At 45.3% G+C, this 25,400-nt stretch overlaps 2 protein-coding genes across 6 annotated transcripts in view; one reads left to right on the forward strand and one right to left on the reverse strand.

The window, feature by feature from the left end:
* Nucleotides 1–71: 71 nt before the first annotated feature.
* CCDC126 (coiled-coil domain containing 126) lies at nucleotides 72–9,963 on the reverse strand. Of its 5 annotated transcripts, XM_074984630.1 has the most exons (4): nucleotides 9,265–9,824; nucleotides 6,101–6,189; nucleotides 3,999–4,394; nucleotides 72–1,568 (listed from the first exon to the last, which is right to left on the reverse strand). In XM_074984630.1, the coding sequence occupies exons 3-4, from the start codon at nucleotides 4,234–4,236 to the stop codon at nucleotides 1,384–1,386; spliced, it is 423 nt and encodes a 140-aa protein (XP_074840731.1). In that variant the 5' UTR covers nucleotides 4,237–4,394; nucleotides 6,101–6,189; nucleotides 9,265–9,824; the 3' UTR covers nucleotides 72–1,383. The 5 variants fall into 5 exon arrangements, with proteins under 5 accessions (XP_074840731.1, XP_074840733.1, XP_074840734.1 ...); XM_074984632.1 differs by lacking the exons at nucleotides 6,101–6,189; nucleotides 9,265–9,824 and adding an exon at nucleotides 9,921–9,963; XM_074984633.1 differs by lacking the exon at nucleotides 6,101–6,189.
* Nucleotides 9,964–23,291: 13,328 nt separating this feature from the next.
* TRA2A (transformer 2 alpha homolog) overlaps nucleotides 23,292–25,400 on the forward strand; it is a 52,416-nt gene continuing 50,307 nt past the window's right edge. The window contains exon 1 of the mRNA XM_074984635.1: nucleotides 23,292–23,434. Coding sequence (XP_074840736.1) covers nucleotides 23,399–23,434 — 36 coding nt within the window. The 5' untranslated portion in view covers nucleotides 23,292–23,398. The remainder of the gene's footprint in view (nucleotides 23,435–25,400) is intronic.

The raw sequence follows: 25,400 nt of genomic DNA on the forward strand, positions 1-25,400 counted from the left end.
AATAAAATTTTCTTTTGTCCAGGGGTAAGGGGGGGGTTACACTCAATATGTCAAACACAAATAACAAACACTTGGACACTAACTCGAGTTTTATTTATACAGTCTACCTTCCTCTGGACCAGTCTAGACTACTGTCAGGAAGAAAAGCAGAAAACCATGAAAACATTATTGTCATCCAACAATTCTAGTCTTACTGTTTTTTTTCTCCTAAATAAAATAGTAAAAAGCCATTACACAGCATATTTCAAGCAAAAAATTCCTGAACTTAATCCTAAAAAAAACCCCACCTTGATATAGTTTTACAAAACACCAGAATAAATAGCACTTTCATTTTAGCATTTATGATGCAGAACGCACACTTTGAAATACAGTGCACTTTCACTGCAATTCTCACTGCTGTAAGGCTAATGTGGATACAAGGCAATGTAACCTTAACTCCCACCTATGCCCCTCATAAAAACACCATTAGTACGTGCATCTCTTTAGTATATGCCAAGATGCCCTGCTTCCCTTTAATTTACCTACTTCCTCCTGTTCAAAAAAGATGACGTGCTATATTTGTCATATATTGCAAGATACTAAAATATTAAAAGAAACTGTAATGAATAAAAATATTCACATACCTGAAAACTGGACTTCCATCACTTAAATAATTTATCTGAAGTTACAAAATACACACACTGAAATATCTTTGTAAGAAATAGCTATGTATGATAGCAGAGATAGTTTTGCCTTTGATAATCTAACTGACCTATTTCTAGAGCAAAGATACCTAGACAGTGTTGCTACCTAAGATTTTTCATATACAGTAAATTCTCCCTATCTACTACAACAGGTAGTGCAAATAAAGACATTCTTTGGGTTGCAATTTTTAAAATCTTCAACACACTATTAGCAAATTAATAAGTAACAAAATACCGTACTATAAAACACCTTAACTTAACATTACATTATCCTGTTACCTGTTTAAAAGAGATCACAAAAATGACTAAGCCATATAATCAATCTGTCCAAAAAGATATGTTAGATCTTTATTTAAATAAATATATCTTAGAAGTGAATATATATTTTTCCCCGTTAGTTTAACTTCAAACATTACAGAGAACCACTCATTTGGTATCCCACCCAAGTTACCAGAATATCTTTAAATATGATACTGTACAGCCTTGCTTTAAACAGAACTGGCCGAAAGCAACGAAGTAATCCTTTTTGAGAACCTTATGTACAGAAGTTGGGACTGCATGTACCCAACACATTCTGTAGCAGAACAGCCTACAGATATGTTAGTGTCAACTATTGCTTTGCCTTAGCCAGAGGTAAAAAGCTTTTCTTGAATCAAATCAAATCTAATGCAGATGAAGCAGCTTAAGTTGATCTTGTATGCTATCTAATGTTGTTTGCTGCATGTACACGTTTACTTGAAGTTACTGGCACCAGATTACCACTGGTTCCATTGGTAGTATTTGTTGCCGAGCCGTTCACAACAATGTAGTCCACTTTGTTTTCCAATTTCACCAGACGTTGTAAGATGTCATCCAGAAGAACAGCAATTGTTCTTTTGAGATCAGCTGAAGAAGACAAAACAAAAAAGTAATATTGAATACTGTTAATTTATATTACAGCAGCATGTGAGAAAATTGTGCATTTGAACGTTTATGTCTTCGCAATTGCTTTTCTTGATTCCTGGCTTTGTTTGGAGTAGTGAAAAGATAGAGTGTGCTTTAATTCTCATTCTACATATGAACCTCTAGATATCCATATTTTTAAAGTGTTATTTCTTATTTTTAGCATACTAGAAGACACTATCACAAAAGCAAAATGAGAAGTAGCCCGCAGAATGTAAAATTATGTTAGTCTTCCCTTCTCTTCCTCCCATGTTTTGTTTAAGAAGTGAATGTTTAAGGGTAACATTTTGGACTTTTATCCGCAACAGCAGTAGAAAAGAAATGAATTGAATCTGTATTACAACTTTTGGCAGTGGACAGCATTAGAAAGCACTTACACTTCTCCAACCTAGATGAAATGGATCCTAATGATCTCCTTCTACAGTCTCTTTCCAATTATTGTATACGTTCAGAACTTCTCTGCCGCAAGGACAAGGTAAAGTATTATTGCAATATACAATGTAATTCTTAAAGCAGAAAAAAGGATATAGTTTCTTTCCTATTTTAAAATCTTGGATGTACAGATTTAAACTTAAATTGATCAAAATCAAAATTTGTGAGGAGTCTATGTGCTATAAAAAAAGAAGCATGATGGACAAGGACCCTACTGATATTATACAAACAGTTAATCAGGTGTGGGAAGGAAAAACCACCCATAGGCAATACCACAATTCAATAATCAACATTAATTTGACAAAACAAAAAAAAACCCTCAACTCTTCACTGTATGTATTCTTTCAAAATTATTTTAAATTTCTTTGAAATTTGAGATTCATCTGGCCTGATCCTTAGTTTTACAAGATTTGTTGTTATTTGGATTTATCTTATTCTCTGTCTATGAACAAATTAACAAATTGTATTGTTTTAAATATATCTCAAATAATTCCTTTGCACAGAACCAAGGAATAGAAATCAAGTCATAGATGTACTTCCCCCTCCGCCCCCCACATCATAAAGTGTCTTGAGTTAAGGATTTTGACACCCTCAAATACCGGACCTGACTTTCACACAGTAACAGAAATTTACTTTCAACTAGCATTCCTTCTTAGATGGGGCAGTAAGTATAGTAATGATTCTCTCTGTATATAAAATCCAAATTTCTCTCTTTCTTGAAAAAACTAATTCCTCTTTATGTCTATATTACATGTATCCTCACAGAAGCTTTTGTTCTGCATGACAGAATACAGGTGGGCAATTAGTTTCTTCTATCTAGTTCTCAGAAATTTAAGGCAGAATGAAACACTGGAGAATAGTGTAGGAAATTTAAGTAGATTGTATTTATAAAATTTGAGGTTAGGACACCTAGACAAATCATGAGACCGGGAATGCAGAGTTTAAAGTATTACATTTTGAAAGAGAAAATGTTCTATCATTTATATTAAACAGCTATCAGTACCTAAACCACACACAGAGCTCTATTACATTCTAGATGAACATGGACTGTAGCAGGGGTCAGCAACCCCCAGCACAGGTGCCACGAGTGGCATGTGAGCAGATTTTCACTGGCACGCAAAAAATGGGAGCTCAGCCCTGCACCTCCTTCCTCATGCAGCTGGGAGCTTGGTCAAAAGACCAGCTAATGCTACCAACCACCACCTAACCAGTAAAGTTCTGCATCTTTATTTATTTATTAATGAGGCTGTTGTAAATAGGCCTATTAGTGACTTTAAAGAGTATCACTGGCACTCACTGTCAACAAAGGTCAAATTTCAGTACTCTGCCTCAGAAAGGATGCTGACCCCTGGGCTATAGTCATATAGCAGATGCACAAAACAACAGCACACAGTGGCATCAGAGAAGAATATAGTGAGGCAAATATAACAAGGCCTGAAATTTGGAACACTCTACTGCCATCTGTAAAATAAGGGTCAGATTCTGTCCCCACCTCTCTAATTCTGCCATCATGTCGGCATCTCCTCATTTGTTAATAGTGGAAGAGAAAAAAAAAGTTAAGATATAAGAGCAATGAAAAGGAAGAAACACATGAAGTAACAGTGTTTAGGTAGTAAAGTGTTTTAATTTTACATTTAATGCCTATATTATGAATGTAATCCTTCATATTAGTGTGGAGAAAACCCCGAGAGCACTATTTGCAGTATGTGGAAAAAATAAAACAACCTAATAATCAGGCTGACATAAAAATTACTACTACTATTACAGCTACGTTTAAAGTACAAATATTAAAATAAGTTAGTCCTTAAAACTAAGTCTTATCAGTGGACACACATTCAGCACATATTCTTTTGAAGATTTCCATGTACCATTTACAATAATGTTTAATAATTGTACCAAAAGCAATTTAGAACAAAAAAGTCTGTGTTTATTTAATCTTACCATATCCTGCCATTGAAGCTCCATTACCACCATTCATTATGTTTTTATTTTCTTCTGCTAGTGCTTTCACATATCTTTTACTTAAGTCTAATATCTGTTCACGCAATTCAGCGCTGCTTTGGTGCCTTGGATGCTGAAAAGTGTAGCGCAGCAACATCAAGCCCCAAATGAATCCAAATACCAGCAACAACAAACTCAGTTTCTGGGACATGTTTTTTCTTGAAAATGTTAAAAACATTTCTGATGAAGGCTGCAGATGAGTCTTGATTTCACGAAAAATAATTCAGTCTGAAGTTGTCATGGTATTTACAGATCAGTCAAAGGCAAGATCTTCACAAAGTAACAAATCTTCTGCATGGACCATCTTAAATGCATTTTCTCCATGTTACTTGATTCCTAAATTTAAAGTATTACATGATTAGTCAAAATGTTCATTCACTGAAAAAAATGAACAAAAAAAATGTGTAAGTTTAGTAAACGTAAAGTAGCTAAATATAGGAACTATAGTGGTTTGACTGACAATGTATTTTATTGGCAAGGCTCAAGAATATAATCAAGAAAAGCTCATCCCCCCGCCCTCCCATGATCGTAAGGGCAAAACAGTTTCAATAGCGCAAAGTTTGAAAAATTAAATAGATGATTTTGACACTTTTATATTGACGTTAATAACTTACACAATGCTCAAAATACTTTAGCAGTCTGTTTAGACCAGAATTAATTGCATTCAGGATCATCAGCTAACTATTGAGTCCTAAGAAGCCCTAATAAATTCTATTGTAAATTCTTTGCTACCTCCAGCACCCATTAGGCTTCAGATATTGTAGATCAAGTACATAGTAATTACAATTGATAACATATAATCACTCAAGTCATAGCTTATACAGGATACAAAGATTAACACGACTAAATCTTGTGATATTGTTGGGATTTTTCACAAAAGTCATCATGGCCCCAGTATTTATCTTCAGTAAAAGATGTCAGCAGAATGATCTTCAGTACCTTTCTGATCAAATGGCTCAGTATCATCTCTGAAGGAATACCGCAGCCTCACACTGACTCACCAACCAGTTAGGAGGAAGGATAAATTGTCTTTGAACAAAGAGAACAACAGGACCCGATAATAAGAGTGCAGGTTAAGTGCACTATTTATGAATGTTTTGGGGAAATATCCCTGTTTACTAGATCAGAGAACTCAGAAATCATTGGATACTTCCCAGGAACTGTAAAATAATAGCCAATAAATTAGCAAATTAGACATCAATACAAAATGCAAGAATTAAGAAGTCCCATGGACTGTGTATACAAGGGAAGTCACATCACGAGGATCAACTTGGCCAAGAAAAGTGGTAGTTTTCCACATTCTATCTACAAACCAAAACCCACACACTCATGACACTAAGATGAGATACAACTCCAAGAGGACTTGTGCTCATCTTCATATTTGTTCTTGTTTCCTGTAGACTTTAATCAGACACGAAATAGTAAGCAAAGGTGATATTTACATCATAATATTTAGCTCCAGGGATTACAATGATATTGACTGAAGCAACTCACATCTCTCAGAACTGTGTACTAAAGCTGAATAAGTTTATCAATCTGTTCACATTCTGAAGATGGTGGTGGTACATATAACACGTGAGATGGATGGAAGGGATACTACCTCTTTCTAGAAATCCCAGCCATTCAGTTAACTAAATTACTTGAAAAAGATAAACCCAGAGATAGTGGGTTCCTGAAAATCTCCAGGAAGTGTTGGTAGGCTGCCAAGTGAGTCAAGGGGAAGAATGTACATGATTTGAATTGAACATGTAATCTGCTGCTACAGTCTGTGTGAAAAAGGTGATCTGGGAGAGATGGATTAAACCAGGAACCAGACATGGAATTTCCAGTTTTAAACTTGAAACAACAAATATGTGAGTAGAAAGTTTAGTCAGACATGGATTTTTTTTTTTTAATTTTAGGTTTGGTTTGTGGGACTTCTCTGTCCGATGTACGTATCGCACATACACTGTAACTTTTAACCAAATCCCAGAGAAGCAATTCTCTCTTTTAGTCTACCTATTTTAGCTGCTCTGTAATGCCTAGCAACCTAGTATACTTACCAAGCATGTCTTCTTTGGCTAATAAAATCACCTTCTCGAGGCTTTTATCCAATTCCTGTGTCCTAGATTCTGGGCGCATCTGCCTGTGACTGAAAGGTCAGCTATAAAGAAACTTCAATTTCTCCTCTCTCCCCTGAGGTAGGATTAAGATTTTGGGATTACCCCATAGGGAGACATTCTAGGTGCATCTTCCTGTGTTCTCAAAAGGTGTTTTTGTACTTGGGTGGTAGCAGAGTATCACCCAGGGTCAGAGATTCCGTGTTCTTGGGGAGTTTTCTTACGCAAAAACCTCTAGTGGCTAGCTACTTTTAAGTTCTTGCAGGCCCCCACCTTCTGCACTCAAAGTGGGGAACAGCTTTAACAACCACCAATATCCTTATTTTTCAAAGTGAAACCTGGATTATGGAGCACAAGATTGGCACCACCCAGAAAAAAACATCAGTTTAATGACCTGCTGAAAATAAGCTCAAGTAGACAGACCACAGGTCATGTCAGAGAGAAAGTCCCTCTTTAAATCATAACTGGAAAGTTATATTTTGTTAGTCGTTAAAGTGCTACATGACTGCTTTTTTATTCCATTCTAGTTATATGAGTAGGCCCATTGCTCAGTGAGGAGGGAGAAACAGTAACAAGAAACTTGGAAATGGCAGAGATGCTTAATGACTTCTTTGTTTCGGTCTTCACCGAGAAGTCTGAAGAAGGAATGCCTAACATAGTGAACGCTAGTGGGAAAGCGAGAGGTTTAGAAGATAAAATAAAAAAAGAACAAGTTAAAAATTACTTAGAAAAATTACATCTCTGCATGTCACCAGGGCCTGATGAAATGCATCCTAGAATACTCAAGGAGCTGAGAGAGGAGGTATCTGAACCACTAGTTATCTTTGGAAAATCATGGGAGACAGGAAACTGGAAAAAGGCAAATATAGTGCCCATCCATAAAAAGGGGGATAAAAAAATGCAGGAAACTACAGACCGCTCAGTTTAACTTCTGTGGCAGGAAAGATAATGGAACAAGTAATTAAAGAAATCATCTGCAAACACTTGGAAGGTGGTAAAGTGATAGGGAAGAGCCAGCATGGATTTGTAAAGAACAAATCATGTCAAACAATAGGATAAAGTTTCTTTGATAGGACAATAAGCCTTGTGGATAAGGGAGAAGCAGTGGATGTGGTTTACCTAGACTTTAGTAAGGCATTTGGTGCGGTCTCGGGTGATATTCTTATCAATAAACTCGGTAAATACAACTTAGATGAGGCCACTATAAGGTGGGTGCAAAACTGGCTGGCTAACTGTACTCAGAAAGTAGTTTTTAATGGTTCTGAATCCTGCTGGAAAGGTATAACAAGTGGGGTTCCACAGGAGTCTGTTTTGGGACCGGTTCTCCTCAATATCTTCATCAACGATTTAGATATTGGCATAGAAAGCATGCCTATGAAGTTTGCAGATACCAAGCTGGGAGGGGTTGCAACTGCTTTGGAGGATAGGGTCAATATTCAAAATAATCTGGACAAATTGGAGAAATGGTCTGAGGTAAACAGGATAAAGTTTAATAAAGACAAATGCAAAGTGTTCCACTTAAGAAGGAACAATCAGTTTCACACATGCAGAATGGGAAGCAACTGCCTAGGAAGGAGTGTGGCAGAAAGAGATCTAGGGGTTATTGTGGACCACAAGCTAACTATGAGTCAACAGTGTGATGCTGTTGCAAAAAAAGCAAACATGATTCAAGGATGCGTGAACGGGTATGTTGTGGGCAAGAAACAAGAAGTCATTCTTCCGCTTGACTCAGCACTAGTTAGGGCTCACTTGGAGTTGTGTGTCCAGTTCTGGGCACTGCATTTCAAGAAAGATGTGAACAAATTGGAAAGGGTCCAGAAAAGAGCAACAAGAATGATCAAAGGACTACAAAACACGACCTATGACGAAAGGCTAAAAGAAATGGGCTTGTTTAGTTCGCAAAAAAGAAGATTGAGGGGGGACACAATAGCGGGTTTCAGGTATCTAAAAGGGTGTCATAAGGAAGAGGGAGGAAAACTTGTTCTTCTTGGCCTCTGAGGATAGAGCAAGAAGCAATGGGCTTAAACTGCAGCAAGGGAGGTTTAGGTTGGACATTAGGAAAACGTTCCTAACCGTCAGGGTGCTCAAACACTAGAATAAATTGCCTAGGGAGATTGTGGAATCTCCATCTCTGGAGATATTTAAGAACCAGTTAGATAAAAGTCTATCAGGGATGGTCTAGACAGTACTTAGTGCTGCCATGAGGGGAGGGGGCTGGACTCAATGACCTCTAAAGGTCCCTTCCAGTCCTAGCAGTCTATGATTTCCAATAACAAGGGTCACAAAAAGAAGTTTAAAGATTAGCAAAATTGATTAAGAAGTTGGAGGGAATGATTTATGGAAGGTTTTAATAAAGGTAAGTATATATAACTGGGTTAAACAGAAGTCAAGATAATAATCTATACATATCTAAAATGCTAAACTCTAAGAAAAATGTTATTTAAAGGTGGTATAAGAGATTACCACTAAGAGTATCTAAACTATATTTTAAAAGTGCATGTTTACAGACAGCGTTGTATAGTAAGTTGTGGAATAGCATTCTGAGCAGTAAGAGAAGCCTCATCAGTTATAAAGGATTTCTATGATTTTCTGGTAAATTATATGCTTGGACCCTATGAATGTTATATTGGGTCCTTTCAGCACAGTAAACATATTTATTTTTCAAAAGCAACTACAAATGCTAAAAATTGTGATTCTATAGCAAATACAGAAGGAAACACCACAAAAATATTTTAAGGAAGCATCAATCTGTAAGTCCTGACTGAATTCTAGATTTGGTTAGCAAGAGAAGACAAATATTTGATGCACCATTCCCTTAATACACCCAGCATCTTCACCAAAAAAAAAGTCAATTTAAAGAATAACTTATACAGTTTCTTGTTCCATTTGAGCACAGCCACAGAACAGTGATATAAGCACTTCCTTACCTCACAGAGGTGTTGTGAGGACCAATGCATTAAAGATAGGGATATTCTCAGGTACTACGATAATGGGGGACTTTTTATATATCTAAAATTGATGACCATCAGATCTTATGGCCCCTAAATACAATTAAGGAAAGTATATATTTTCAACAGTGCAAAACCCTTAGTAAAACTCCGACTTACTCCAAGACAACTCAGGGTCACTGCAGCACAGTTGTGCCGTGGAGTGAGCCATGCTACAATAAGGCTGACTCACAGGAAATCGCTCCCACAAAACACGGCACCGAGGCACTGGTAATGGAGGTCTGCAACAAACCCCCTGTACAACCGCACAGGGAACCTTACATTAGCATTAACGAGAGAGATTTGAGAGCGGGGAAGGGGATTGCTCCTGCCATCACAAGCCAGTACCAGCAAATGCTGCAACAGGACCGATCAGAGCAAGTGCTGACCAGGACAGGCACAGGCAGGGTGGGCAGAAGCAGGAAGGAGGGGAAGGGGAAAGGAGCACGCCCTGGACCAAGGACACATCGATAGAGAAGTCTCAAAATAAGATGCTGATGATCAGAGAATAATCTCGGGCTGCTCAACAGCTGCGACCCCCAGCGCCTAACTGCGTAACAAGCCCCTTCCCAAGCGCCCTCTCAGATCTGTCCCACTTTGCAGAGCCCCGAGGTCACAGGGCCCGCCCCAAGGTGGTCCTGATCTCCTCTCCCGGGCCCGGGCCCGGGCCCGGGCCCCCGGCAGCACTCACAGACCCCTAGGGAACGGGACCCCACCTGCCCCTCTCCCAGCCGCCGCAGCGCCTCCCAGCAGAGGCTGGGTCTGTCCTTCCCTACCTGGCTGACAGACGCACCCCCGCCTCCCGCCACCACTTCCGCACATCCCACAGCTCCCGCCCCGCCCCCGAGCCCCCCCCACCTCCTCCTCCTCCTCCTCCTCCACGCATGCGGGGAAACGGGCGCCGCGCCGCACCACACCCCCTGTCCGGCGCATGCGTAGCTCCAGCTTACTGCTCTGCGCGCGCCCCAGCTCACTACCTGGTGTGCGCATGCGCTGATTGCTTCCGCAGCGGCTAGGAGTTCAAGCCGCAACTGCGCAGCGGGAGCGGTGTGTGTTCTGGCTATGTCAAGCAGCCTGGCTGGCCGGCGGGTAGCAAACCACGTGTCTGAGCTTCAGCGCTTCCCCCAGAGGCCTGGCGGGGTTAACCGCAAAGCGTGGGCGTGCTAGTGTTAAGCTGTGTCTGGCCCTGGGAGCCCCACATGCCCGGCAGCGCGCGTTAAATCACCGGGTAGCCACATTGATTGCAAATCCCTTGGGTGTGCGCGTGCTTAGCAGGCGCCCAGCGCGGTGTGGCACAAAGTTACTTGGGAAAGCAGCACATTGGTGTGGGGGGGGGACATTGGTTGAAGGATCCTCCATGGGACAGCGAGCATGGCCGTGTACCTGGCGCAGTTCATCTCCCCCAGACACCTGTTCTTGCAGCACAGGGAGACCCTGGCGTACATCTTTGTTGAGTGCACCAGGTTGCAGCCCCTCTTCCAGCTTCTCCAGAACCTCCTGTTGAGGTTCTAGCTGCACTTTTCCATGCACCCTCTGATCCTGACACACCCCCTCCATCGCCCCACTAAGTCACGGGACCTCCTCGTCAGCCTCCTCCCGGCTATGGCTAAGGTAGCCATTTATAACACCCAGGCGAGGAGGCTGGCCGGGGGGAAGCCTGCAATTGTGGGGCCTATTTCCGCTCCATCCTCTGCTCCACGAGTCTGGGCAGAGTTCCTTTGGGCAGCATCCACTGGCTCTCTTGATGCCTTCGAGAAGCAGTGGGCACTGTCTGGGGTTCTCTGCTCGGTGTCCCCCTCTGGTTCCCTTGTTTTAAACCTTTGGCCCTCACTCATGTCCCTGTTTTTTTTTTTTAAGTTTAATTGGAGCCATGCCTCTCAGTGGGTTCCCCTTCACCTAAGGGAGGCCTTTTAGGCGCAGCCCGCCCACTCCCTGGCTTCCAAATAGTAGCACATTGGGAGGATGCACATCCACCTCTCAGCCTTGTGCGACTCCTGTCGCAGTGGCACTGCTGCTGCAGCTGGTTGCACTCCTTCAGCCCAGGGAGCCCTCACTGTAAATAACAAGAAGTTCCGTGGCACCTCATAGACAAACATATTTTGGAGCATAAGCTTTCGTGGGCAAAGACCCACGGGATGTGCACCCTACCAGTTTGCTGCTTTTCCAAGTAACTTTGTGCCACACTACACTGGGCAGCTGCTGAGCATGGGTCTTTGCCCACAAAAGCTTATGCTCCAAAATATCTGTTAGTCTATAAAGTGCTACAGGACTTCTTGTTTTTGAAGATACAGACTAACTCAGCTATCCCTCTGATACTCGTTGTAAATGACATGCGAAGATAGTTTGGCTGGCTTCTGCCATCGGCCGCCCCCTATAACTAAGGGGGCAGACAAAAATTACTATGCCCTGGCTAGAGTTTGGAGTTATTCTGTCCTTCCCCAATGCCTTATTTGGGGATGAAGTAAATGAAGGACGTCACTCCAGTGCTCCTACACGTTAAAACGACCAAAATCTCTTAAATCTGTTTGAGCACAAGTTATTTGCCATCCTGAAATTCAGAATTGGTAATTACCAGGTAAATCTGGCAAAATATAACCGCATTTATTCAAAATGTTTATGGAATACCTCAGAGAAGAACAGAGGGAACAATTTGAGGTCTTCATTGTAGAGCAACTGCTTCTTTAAGGCGTAGGAGACCAGTTGTCTCATCCACGACAATCCTGTATTTAAGCCTTCCTGCAGGTATTCCTATTTTTTTTTTTCAAAAGCAGGCCAGTTGTTCTGTATTTTCTGTCAGTCTCCTCCCACTGGCACTTATGAATCCTGCTTCTGGCCACATCCTTGCTCACCAGCTGCCTGTTCACCAGTGGTGTGTGTGGGGAGGGTCCAATGGCTGATGTTGGAGGTGTGAGTGTAAGACTGGTGGCAGGGCCCAGCTGCAGCATACAGAACAAGCTTTCCCTATTGGTCCACCAGGAGGCCCCCTTCACCTTGTGTCCTGCTTCCACCCAACAGTGGTTGGTGAATATGGGCTGATGGCTGTTTACCTGTCACCACTTCTATTCACCCATTATTCCTTAACATGCTTCCCTTCTTGCTGTCCTCTCCATGCTGTGCCTGTTCACACAGAGGCCCACTGCTCTTACATATACTCCATGCTGGTAGGATGTACCCAGCTGCTGGCACTGTGATCCAAGCCTGGCTGGATCATTTAACACCCTGTCTGGCAGGCTCCTTCCTTCTCCCACTGCCTCCGGCTGAGCTGGCACCCAGGGAAAGCTCAAGACTCTGGGGCCCAGGGCACTGTCTCGGAGGATCCAAGCCCTAGATGTGCCACCTAACCTCTGCGCAGGCTGGGAGGAAGCTACTTCCAGCCTGTTTGTGCTCTATCCATGCAGGCTCCACCCCACCACCCCCAAGGCAAGGGCATACCAGGCTCTTAAAACAATGTCCCCACTCTCCGTCTTGGGCCCAGCAGACATGGGCTGCTCAGGCACCATTTGCTGCTGAGCCACCTCTGTGACTAGAATCATTGAAGCTCCTGCAGACAGATTCTCTGAGCACAATGCATCCTTAGGGGTTAGTCTCTTCCTGCCTACACTTTAGCCAGGGAACAGTAATGGGTGATGTTGATGTCCCCAAGCACATTGGAGATGGTAGCTGCCTTTCAACACTGTTCAGGCAGGTAGGGACAAGCTGCTTCTATCACAGGTGAACAGGACAGGGTGATGTGGGTATCAGAGAAGAGATGACCTCTCAAATATATAGGCCAGGTCAATCCTATCCTCTATCCACGCCTTCCTGTTGCTGAAAGCAGCTCCCATTTCTTCCCTCCCACACGGGGCTGAAAAGCTGGTGCTGGCCATGTTCTGGTGTGAACCCAGACAGAAATCTGAGGAGAGGGGCCTATGACCTGCATGCCCTCACATGATGCCTCAAGATGATGTGGCACCAACTACCAGGAGAGGAAAGTCTGGTCTCAGGGCCCAGCCAAGCATGGAAGCTGGAGAGCAGTAAGCAGGGAAGGTAAGGTCAGGTTGGTTAATTACCCCCATCTCCTTGTGAGAGATGTATGGGAGTGTGTACATCTCACTTCTCCACTTGCAAGCCTTAAATATAAGAAGGCAAAAGACTCCAGCTATGTAGTATTTTATTTAACAGCGTAATATGACTGGGGTTCTGGGCACAGCTGAGGGAACCAATCCTGGGTATACTGGTTAAAAATCAGGCCACTTACAGCCCAGGCTGTGATTGCCCTTTTACTGAGGCATATCAAATGAAGCACAAAAGTAACTCTGCCATCCCCACTGGCCTGCCAGAAGGCACAAACACACAGATTCTCCAACTGTTCCTAATGCTCAGACCAGCAACCTCCTTCACTTAGGTTTTAATAACCTCTCACCTGTTTCACCAAACCCACAGAGATTCTTCTGGGCCCTAAAGGGTCCAGCCACATTCCAAGGTCACTGTATACTTAGCTCTTACACAAAATAGCACACCATGCCAATCCTTTAGAATCTAACATCTAAAACGTCTATTAAGCAAGAAAGAAAGAATAGTGTGAGAGAAAAATTGTAAAAGTGGTACATTGCACACATTAATTAAAGCTATTGATGCAGACCAACAGTGTTATATGCTGAGTTCTTGAAAGTCGCTGAAAATGCATCCCATGAGGACCCAGTTCACATAGGCTTAACTCAGGAAGTCGAGACAAAGGATGGTAACTGCCACAGCCACCTTATAGCTTTCCATCAGGAGGGGAAAAAATCCCTTTCTCCCATAGGCAATGGAGTATCACCTGACCAGGTTGTATCTTGTGGCAGTCTGCCATTGGCTGCATCCCAGGTGACAAGTCCCAAATTCCTGATCTGTATTTGATGTCCAAGTCTTTGTCCACCATCTTGCTAGGGGAGACACACCTTTCATTGTGCACCCTTAGCTCTAAAAGATTTCTAATGTAGCTATAGAGCCAGTATCTATAGCTTCACAAACAAACATGGCACACACATGCAAGTAGCTCAAACAGCTTCTGGGCATTACCAGCTTTCATCAGACACCTCACTTGGCCCATCTGGCACAAAATTAGGTGCCACTTGTACACTTATGACAAATGGCTTCATACTTAATTTAAAAATCCAGTAATGCCACACAGGCTCAGTCAACTTGATGTTAATTTGAATGGTTTACTGCATAGTTCTCATGGATTGCTATTGAACTTGCTTGAATATGAAGAATTTTACTAAGTGTCTGTATTCAGCATACAGAGATATAGTCACTCTATTCAAGAACAACTTTACAAGCTTCTTTCAATACCCCTGATACAGCAGCCTTCATCCCCATAGCTGTAGTCACACATTGACTCGTAGCTGCATTCCTTAGGATTCCTGCTTAAATTCCAGAACACTGTAGAGGCCCTCCCCTTTGATGGTTTTAAATTATGCAGCAAATTCACTGATGATTCCCTGTATTTACTAAAGGGCATCTGAATTAAGTCGGGTATTGTTTATGTACCGTACTGAATGATCCCATTTCTGTTACAGTCACTGGGCAGGCCACCCAGCCCTGCTCCTTTTCTAAGCACTTACATGCTGCCACCAGGCCTTGCAGCCAGCCTAGTCCCCAGTAGCACTCAGGCCTTGCAACCTAAACAGGCCTCATTGACCTTAGTAGGTCAGTGCTACTCCTCCCTTGGGGTCACAGGGGTTGAGGTAAGGGAGCCCAGGCCCTCCATCTCCACCAGCCCCAGCCCAGGGCCCTGTCAGTGGTGGGTGTACCCCCAACTACCAGCTCTGTGGGTAATCCAGCCACAACACACCAAGCTCCTGGGTAGCCTCCTGGCTCCCTGCCCTGGGCTACCTCCTGCACCTCCTATCCAGGGTGCACCACTCAGGCTCTGGTGGTGGTGGCTGCAGCAGCGGCAGCAGAAGCACCTCCTCAAGCTCTGTCTTCATCTTAATCTTCTTCTTTCACTGCTCTTCAGGCAGCTTGTGCTCCCAAGTTATAGCAGAAGCTCCTACCCCTCTGCTGGCCAGCCCCAAATGACTGGCCTCCCTGGCCTTTATACTTGAGCTGCAGTTGGAGCACGCTTGACAGGGCTGTGGGGGAAGGGCCTTTTCCATCCAGCAAGCCTGGTTCCCCTGCCCTGGCCAGCATGGGGTTGGTATGCCCCATCATAGTCACAATAAAGTTTTTGTAATGCAAATTTTTTATTAAATAAAAATGCACAGATTAACATTTATAAAAAGAAAAGTGATTAGGGGCCTACCAAATTCATAGCCATGAAAAATATGTCACAGGACTATGAAATCTTGTCCCGTTCCCCTATCCCCCATGAAATTAGGTCTTTTGTGTGCTTTTAACCTGTGATATATCGCTGCAGGTGGGAAGGGCAAGGGCCAGAGCTTTTGGTGGGCCAGGGGGCTAGTGGGAGACCCTGGAACCTGCAGTGGTGGGCAGAAGTGCAGTGACAAGCGGAGCTACATGGCCAGCAGCTCTGAGAGTACAGCTGTGTTGCTCTGCACCCCGCCTCACTCCCTCCGCCACTGCTGGTGAGTACAAGGGGCCTGATCCCTCCTGAGAGTGCCAGACCACAATCCCCCAGGCTGCACCACTCAGGGGATGGGGCTTTGGGGGGAAGTGAGGTGGAGTGTGGATAGGTGGAACCTGGCAGGCCTCCAGCCATGTGACCTGTCTCACCAGCCTGGGAAAGGGCCAGGACAAATCCCCCTCCATCCAGGCTCTGCCTCTCTCTGCCCCTGCTCCACCCCTCCCTGTCCTAGCTCTACTCCTTCTCTGCCCTCTACCTGCCCTTACTCTTCCTGGATTCTCTCATGCCTGGCCAAATAATTTGCAGGGCCCAAGGCAGCATACTGACAGCAGGGCCTGACCAGTGAGAGGTGGATGCTATAGTCAGTCGGAGTACAGGGCCCTGAAAGTGCAGAGCCCAAGGTAACAACTTTGCCCTAAGGCCAGGCTTGGACTTCTTCCACCCCGGCCCATCTTGTCTGCCAATCAAAGCAGATCAAAGGACTAGCGGGGCTGTTGCCAGCAGCAGGGGTCCGCCACCCCCAGCCTATTCACCAGCAGCAGTGGTGAAACAGAGCAAATCCATTCCACTGCTTTGCTCCCCTCGCCACTGTGTAGCTCCGCTTCTCACTGAGGAGTGCAGAGATGGTCCCAACTCTTCTCTGGGAGTAGTGGGGCTGGGAGATCAAAGCAGTGGGGCCAAAGTTGCTGCTGTGCTGACACTCATGACCCTGAGAAAGAATTCACAGCTGGAGGTGGAAAAGAGCAGACCTCACCAGCCAGCAGCAGGCTGAAGAAAGTCCCCACCGGGCAAATCTCCCTGTCCACACCTACCCCAAGCTCCCTGTAGTTGCCCTGGGACATGGAGCTTGCCCTGGACCCAAGGGGCAGGGACTCATAAGCTCCACTGCAAGGCTTGGTGTATTTTACTGAGATCTAAATGTTTTAGCAGATTTTACAGACAGGTCCAGTCTTAGCTCTTTTTTATGGACTGTCCATAAATTTACTGAGGGTTGGCAATCTTGGCAGAGATGGATATGCCTATCTGTTTATTCCCGAAGGGGATATATCAACCCTGCAATTGCATCAATCAACAGAATGTGAAACAAGAGCTTTGAGTATATCCATATGTTGAGTCATTGTTTGTTGTAATACCGTAGGAAACCATTGGTAAGTTGCTATGGGGAACAATAAAAGCAGGCAGGCAGCCCATAAAAATGTACAGTAGTGCTTCCATGCAAATTTAAATATTATTAGATGTTTTAATAAGGTGTGCACTTAAAATCTTCAAACTGACGCCTGTGTTGGGAACAAAGGCATGCTTAGACTTGGCAGAAGCCTGCTGTGGATTTTAAGAGTCTATTTTGATAACATTTGAAAGTGTGAGCATGAGTAGTCTTGTACACATGTAAGAAATTGCAGAATAATTATGAACAGCAAGAAGTCCTGAGGCACCTTACAGACTAACAGATATTTTGCAGCATAAGCTTTCACAGGCAAAGATTCGCTTCGTCACATGCATGAGTGGGGGTTCCAGTGGAGGATCGACATTTAGAGGCTCATGAAAAGGAGGGAGTCCCAGTCAAGAGAAGGGCCAGTGCTGACACGGTCAGTTCAGTCACAGAGGATGTGGCCCATTACCAGCAGCTAACGTGGAGGTGTGAACATGAAGAGAAGAGAAACTGCTTTTGTAATTGGCCAGCCACTCCCAGTCTCTGTTCAATCCTTTGTTGATGGTGTCAAATTTGTAAATGAGTTGCAGCTCTGCAGTTTCTCTTTGAAGTCTGTTTTGAATTTTTTTTGTTGCAGGATGGCTACATTTAAATCTGTTACTGAGTGTCCAGGGAGATTGAAATGTTCTACTACAGGTTTTTGTATGTTATCCTTCCTGATATCTGATTTGTGTCCATTTATTCTTTTATGTTGAGACTGTCCAGTTTGGCCAATGTTTATTGAAGTGGGGCATTGCTGGCACGTTATGGCATATATTATATTAGTAGCTGTGCAGTTGAAAGAGCCCCTGATGGTGTGGTTGATGTTAGGTCCTGTGATGATATCACTGGTATAGATATGTGAGCAGAGTTGGCACCGAGGTTTGTTGCAGGGATTTGTTCCAGGTTTAGAGTTACTGTGCTGGTTTATAGTTGCTGGTGACAATTTGTTTCAGATTGGTGGGCTGTCTGTAGGTCAGGACTGGCCTGCCTCCCAAGGTTTGTGAGAATGAAGGATTATTGTCCAGGATGGGTTGTAGATCACTGATGATGCGCTGGAGAGGTTTTAGCTGGGGGCTGCATGTGATGGCCAGTGGTGTTCTCCCGTTTTACTTGTTGGGTCTGTCTTGTAGCAGGTGGCTTCTGGATGAATGTCTGGCTCTGCCAATCTGTTTCTTCACTTCCTTAAGTGGGTACTGTAGTTTCAAGAAAGCTTGATAAAGGTCTCACATGTGTTTGTCTCTGTCTGAGGGATTGGAGCAAATGTGGTTGTATCTTAGTGCTTGGCTGTATACAACGCATTGTGTAGTGTACCCTGGATGGAAGCTGCATTTAGCATTGTACATATGTAAGAAAATGCAGAGTAATCATGTTGGGAAAAACAAATATAAATGAACTAAAAAGCTAGAAAAGCCCAGTTCTGTCCAATTTGAACTAACATTAAGCTCCTACTGGCAGGAGAGGAGCATCAACATGGAAATGAGGGCTTGCCTGCACTGACTGCCACTTTATTGCATTGTACCTTTCTCATTCGGGATTGTAAACACACACACACCCAAGTGCAGTGCAAGCTACAGTGCTGTAAGGCAACAGTGTAAACAGGCTTCCAGTAGTGGTGTCAGGTTTGGATAAATTTTGATGGTGCCCAGATCCTGGACCCTTTCCCCACTCAAACTTCCCCCACCCACCTGCCTAAGCCTGTGAGAGGGAATTTGGGGAGGGGAGGGGATGCAGGCTCTGGGAGGGAGTTTGGTAGGGCTACCAAAATTTGAACTTTCAAAAAAGAGGACAGCCCTGCGAGGGAGTGTGTCTGTATAAGTGTAACCCTTCTGATGAAAGGAGTTGTCAGCAACCAGGGCCAGGCTCAATATCTAGGGATTCCTCTTCATCCATATCACACAGAACCAGCTCGAGCCCCCACCCAGTAGCCTGGGAAATTCACACACCCCTGGGCGCCTCGGAGAGGCAATGCTTCTCCACAGAGTGAGTGTAGAAAATAAACTTTTAATGAAAGAGGCAGAGAAGTCACATGGCATAAGCTTGGGAAAATACCACATCCAGACTTCGTAACCAACCCTCAAGTAACTGTCCCAGCTCAAATGGATTGAGCAGTGTCCTTTTCCTCTCCTGCTCACCAGTCCAATACTGCAAGTGTCCCATTCACACACCCAAACTTTCTACATACCCAACTTCACATGCCCCACTTACAGCTCTGTCTAGTCCATGCAGACCCTGACACATCACCCTGATGCATTCCCTCATTGAGCCTGAGGCAATGCCACCTTAGTGCTGGTCCAGTGTTCTGCTTGCTCCTGCCAACTACTCCACCGGTCACCCGCCATTCACTCCTGCCAGCCACCCTGCTGGCTGCCTGCTACTTCTCCTACCAGCCGCCCACCAGTTGCCGCTTGCTCCTGCTGGCCACTTGTGCACTGTGCTCTGCCAGCCATTTGTCTGCTGTCTTGTGGGTTTTGCTATAGGCAAAACCCTGTGATTCCAGCTCTCTGTGGCTTCAGCTACCAGTGATTTCAGCTCATATTGGCTTCAGCTCTGGGCATAGCCACAGCATCTCAGTATCCACCAAAGTGAATTCTCACAAAATAACTATAGACCCTAGTTTTCAATCTATCTTTGAACAGTGGAGTGGGGAGAATTAGTCATACCACTCTTACAGCTGTCAGTCTGGCCCTGCCATCCTGCTTCTCAATGGCCACCAGCAGAGAGTACTGCCTCTCCTTATTGGCCCCTTGCTATGAAGACTCACTGACTGACCTCTCCACAGTACCAACCCTGCCTAATAACACAAGTCTGACTAGACACTGGGAATGGAAAACAGTTCCTTACTAGTCAGTGACCATCGAAGTCCTGGCCAAGCAGCCTTGCTCCCTCCCTCCTGCCCACCATTTGAAAAAGAATTAGCAGGGCAAAATCCTGGACATTTTTAGATATTTAAAAAACCCAGTCAGATGGAGATTTGTGGATCGAAAAGGAGGACATGTCTGGGGAAAAACAGATGAATGGTAACCTTAGAGCAGCATTTCCCAAACTGTGTTCTGTGGAACACTGCTGTTCACACAATATGAATAAGTGTTCCATGAAAAAAATTTGACGCTAATGATATTTTTCCTTCTAAAGTATTAAATATAAAATTATGTGAGTATCAAAAATACTAAGGTATTTGAATAGTATTTCGCTTGTAGGTTGGAACCCACCCACAAGCTGCAATGATTCAACATTGATATTGCTGCCCTGGCAGAAACACGTAGACCAGAATTACAGCTGAGAAGAAGGAGGAGGCTATGCATTCTTCTGGAAAGGAACCCTAAAGGAAACAAAATGAATTAATGGTGTAGGATTTGCCATTGAAAATGAGCTGAGAAAGATCCTACCTGAAGTCCCCGTTGGCATCAACGAGTATCTCATGACTCTCTGCTTGAAGCTTTCCAAAAACCAATACACAACTGTCATCGGTGGTTATGCGCCAACTCTAGATGCCAAAGATGACATGAAGGAGAAGCTCTACACCTAACTGGACACAGTCCTGAAAGACATCCCCAAAGAAGACAAGATTATTCTCTTGGGCGTTTTCAGTGCCAGGGTTGGAAGAGATGCAGACCTCTGGCAGACTACCATTGGGAAAGAAGGAGTCAGCAACGGCAACGCTAATCAAGAGCTCCTCTTTACGGAATGTGTGGAACATAAGTTAGTTCCAGAAAATCAAATTTAAAACGTCATGGCAACATCCTCAATCGAAGCACCGGCACCTCATAGATTGTTATCATCTGCACTGGGGATTGGCATGATGTCCTTCTTACACGTGCAATGACTAGTGCTGATTACTGCTGGACTGATCACCATCTTATTTGATCCAGAATGGTGAGTAGGACTGTCCCCAAATGGAGAAGTCAGAGGAAACAGATCTGATAAAAGATGAATGTACAAGGCTTGAAGGACGCATCTGAGAAAGTGACTTCCAGAGAGCATTCTGAAGGAAGCTGCTGACAATACACCCTGAAGATGTGGACGAACACTGGTGTCAACTGAAAAATGCCATCATTGGAGCTTGTGGAGAAACCACTGGCTACCAGTCCAGGAAGCATCAGGACTGGTTTGATAGGAACGATGTAGAAACTGAACACCTGATTGAGGCAAAAAGGAAAGCGACATCAACTGCACAACAAAGAGTAAAGTGCTACTTTACTGCTTTTTTGGAGGAAAAATCCGGAGATGGTTTTCTCTGTTAGGCAACTACAAGAAAAGTGCAGGGAGCAGAACAAACCTCTGCCTTCATCGACCCGACCAAGGCATTTGACCTCGTCAGCAGAAAAGGTCTGTTCGCGATTCTGGCTAAGATCGGCTATCCCCCAACTGTGCTCAGCATTATTAGGGCCTTCCATGAAGTCATGAAGGGGACCATCGTATACGACGGATCCACATGTGAACCCTTTGAGATTCTCAGCAGAGTGAAGCAGGGGTGTGTGCTGGCTCCAACACTGTTCGGCATTTTTTTTTGCAGTTTTGCTCAAATATGCCTTCGGAACTGCGACAGAGGGCATCTCTCTCCACACAAGAACGGACGGCAACCTCTTCAAACTGTCGAGGCTTAGAGCGAGGACCAGGGTGCTTACGAAGCGTCTAAGGGACTTCCTTTTTGCTGATGATGCAGCCATTGCTGCTCACACGCAGCAGAAACTGCAGTCACTCATAACTCGCTTTGCGGATGCATGTATGGAATTTGGCCTCACAGTCAGCTTAAAGAAGACCCAGGTGATGGGCCAAAACGTGGGTAACGAGCCATCTGTCAACGTGTTAGACTACGAACTGGAAGTCGTACGTGAGTTCGTGTACCTAGGCTTGACGATCTCGGACAACTTGTCACTTGATAGCGAGATCAACAAGCACATTGGAAAAGCCACCACAACATTCTCCAGGCTGACGAAGACAGTATGGGCTAACAATCAGCTCACTGTACACACCAAGGTGCGGGTCTGCACAGCCTGTGTTTTGAGCACACTTCTGTACGCCAGTGAAACATGGACTTTCTGCTCAAAACATTCCACATGCGCTGCCTTAGGTGCATACTCGGTATCTCATGGCAGGACAAGGTCTCCAATAGCGCAGTGCTTGAGAGGGCAGACACTGGCTCCATGTTCACCCTTCTCAAACAGAGGCGTATGCGCTGGCTGGGCCATGTCTCAGGCATTACGGATGGCCGAATACCGAAGGACCTCCTCTTCGGCGAACTGGCGTCTAGAAAGAGGCCGAAAGGGTGACCTAAATTGCGCTACAAGGACGTGTGCAAGCATGACCTCAGTGCTCTCTCTATCAGTGTGAACACCTGGCATTCACTCACCTCAGACAGGCACGCCTGGAAACAGGGAGTGAAGGAAGGTCTTGTCGTGTATGAAACTACCTTGGTGAAGGAAGCGGAAGACAGGAGAGCCCTCAGGAAGATCTGTGCCCATGATACCAGAGCAACATCTGCCTACTGCTGCTCACAGTGCGGAAAGGACTGACACTCCTGGATTGGATTACACAGCCACAGAAGACGCTGCTCGAATCAGTCCAACTGGGGCGCAAACCCATGATCCCTCGGGATCGAAGGATGCCTACTACTAACTGCTTTTTTGTTTTGCACAACAAAGAGAAGCGCGTGCCAAGACCAAAGCAGAAGTTCAACATAAAATAAGGACTCTGAACAAACAATGGTGGACTGAGAGACTCTGAGGGCTTTTACACCGTTTTGTGTGGTGTTGTGTGAGCATTCATATACTCCGCTGCGTGTTGTGTGTATGGGGTCTCATACGCTGGGATGTCTGGTGTATGTAAGGGAGGGCTCATACACACCAGAGTTGTGCGTCCTGGAAGGTTTGTGCACGCTGCTAAGTGTTGTGTGTAGAAGGGACTCCTAGGCAGTGGTGTATGTTGAGCATGTAAAGGGGAGTCACACACATTGGCATGGCGAAGCTCACACACACCATTGTGTGTTGTGTGCGGGTGCCTGCACCCACCAGCCCAAGTGGGGGCACACTCCTACACACCACCGCGTGCGTAGAACACCTTGCACCACCCACTGTGTATGTTGTGGACGGGGAGCTCGGACACACTGGTGCGTATTGTGTGGCTGGGGGGGCTCATGGGCTGCTATGGGTTGTGTGTGTGTAGGACGGGCTCGGACACGCTGCTGCGCGTGAGCCGGGGGCTCCTACACACGACTGGGGGAGGGGGAATTGCACGAGACCCTGTACGCCGGCGGGAGCAGGGGGGTAAATGAGGACAATGGTGCCCGCGCCGCTCTGGCTGCGGTAAGGCGGGCTGGACAGCCGGAGCCTTACCTCACGCACGGCGGGCGCGTCTCCCTTGTGATTGGCGGGGCGACCCCGCCTCCGCGCAGTGCCGGGCGCAGACGAGGCCGAGGCGCCATTTTGCGCCGCTGCCGCCTGTAGGACGGGTCGGGAGGTAGGAAGGAGGCCGCTACCTGGCACTCGCGTCCTAGTTCGTTGAGCGCATCAGCCGCCATGAGCGACGTGGAGGAGAATAACTTCGAGGGGAGGGTGAGTGGCGAGCCCACCCGGGCCGTGCTGAGGGAGGCCGGCCCGGTCCTCCAGGGAGTGGGGGGAGGGGCGCTCCTTGCGGGTGGCGCAGCAGCGGCTCCCTAAGATGGCTCCCCTCCGCCTGCAGCGGCGCTGGGCCAGCGAGCGGTGCCTCCCGCCAACACCCCTTCTGGCGGGCTCTGCGTCCGGCCGCTCTCCGCGCCCCTTTCCCGCCCGGCCCGGCCCGGCCCCTTCCCGCTCTCCGCGTTACCTGGCCGAGCGTCCCTGGCTGGCCCGTGGGTGTCTAGCCGAGCTGGGCCACCCACTCGCCCTGCTGCCTGTCCCTGTCCTTTTCCTGCCGCCCGAGCAGCGGGCTTTGGTGAGTCCTCGCGCTTCGGGCCCTGTTTGCCCGCCCCCCGCGCTACGCGGTCCCACCCCGGGAGCGCCTTTACCCGACACCTGGGCGGCGGGGCCCGACCTGTCAGGGCGGGTCTGGTTGCAATTTCGTTGGTGGGCGATTAGTGCCTCCAGCCCGCGTGAGAACCGGGCCGTGTCATTGCCTGAGAACCGTGGGATCCAGCCGCCTCTTCCCTTGTGATGGCCAGTGAGCGGGGTTTTCTCTGAGCTAGGCTCCCTATGCCACCGGGGTCTCTTCAGTTGCCCTAGTTCACTGGTGGTCCATTTGTACCTCTGCTCTCCCCTTGTGCCACGTGTGTGGAGGTGCCCCCAGGCCTTAGTAGCCTGAGTTCATCATATATCGTCTGATTGTTTCAGTCTTTATATACACGCTTGAGTTGTTTACTTTTTTAGTGATGGACAAAGCCAGAAAGCAATTACCGGTAATACTTGAAACATGGAACAAATGTTTAGGTCCATAGTCCAAGAGGGGTGGTCACTGCCCTCATTCCATCCTTATTTGCCTCTGCTTTATTGTAGGAAACCTTTGGTGTCCTTTCAAGAGTTGCTCTTGAAGAAAACATTAGAGGGTTTTTTTGTTTCCTTTTCTGATGAACAAAAGGCAGTAGCTTTGCAGCAACATGATGCTGCCTAGGGAGATGATCAGTGGAATACAACAATGCACTGTCAGAATTTCAACAACTGTCACCAGTGAAATAGTGCTACTCGTATAACACTAAATAAAAAATAATCCCTAGGCTGGAAGCACTATACTCTGTATGGTTGGCTGCTGGTTTGCTCAGGTGAGGTAGACAAAAACAGTTCTCTTGTGGATTACTCTGGCAAAAGTGGCAATTTGGGGAACAAAGTGTGCTTACTTATCAGTAATTCTTTACAGTTTATTATGTTCTATGAGACCTAGTTTACCATGACTTTTTACTATGTGTTTCAGTACATTGCTTTTCTTGTCAAATATAACTTCCCGCTAGTTTCTCTGTTTTAAAGATTCATTTTAGATTCTTGGACAGTTCAGTGTTAGGGAACTAGTGTAACTGATGAAGTTCAGTTATGTTTTCCTCTGCCTCAGGGTTTCCCAAACTTCATATAGTTGAGACCAGGTTTTTTTCAGTGGTGTTTTTTTGAGGCCCCAAAATATAAACACATTTTTTAAAATAATGAAAAATGAATAAATATTCATTTTGTTATTAATTTGCAGTAATAATAGTACATAGCAATAACTTGTATGTTTTCTAAGGACTGGTATGTTTTTTCCGAAGACCGGTACTGGTCTGCGGACCACGCTTTGAGAAATGCTGCTCTGCTTGATGTTGTGTAAATAAATTATTCTCCTATTTCAGTATGCAGGGTTTAAGCAGTTCTGAACCTGGATTTCTGTGCCGGATGATGTAGTTCGCCTCCCCTCTATTTAGAGGGGGAAATTTACCAGTCATTGTGTGCCCTTAGGCTTAGTTCAGATCTTTTGGAAGTACCCACTTATCTTTATTTACAGTGGTGAAGAAATGTCTTAGCCAGTATAGCACATGATAATGCATTTTCCATTTTATGGTCTGCTGTGCAGCTCAGCACAGTG

Source organism: Carettochelys insculpta, chromosome 2 (assembly GCF_033958435.1).
Source record: "Carettochelys insculpta isolate YL-2023 chromosome 2, ASM3395843v1, whole genome shotgun sequence".
NCBI classification, from domain to species: domain Eukaryota; kingdom Metazoa; phylum Chordata; order Testudines; family Carettochelyidae; genus Carettochelys; species Carettochelys insculpta.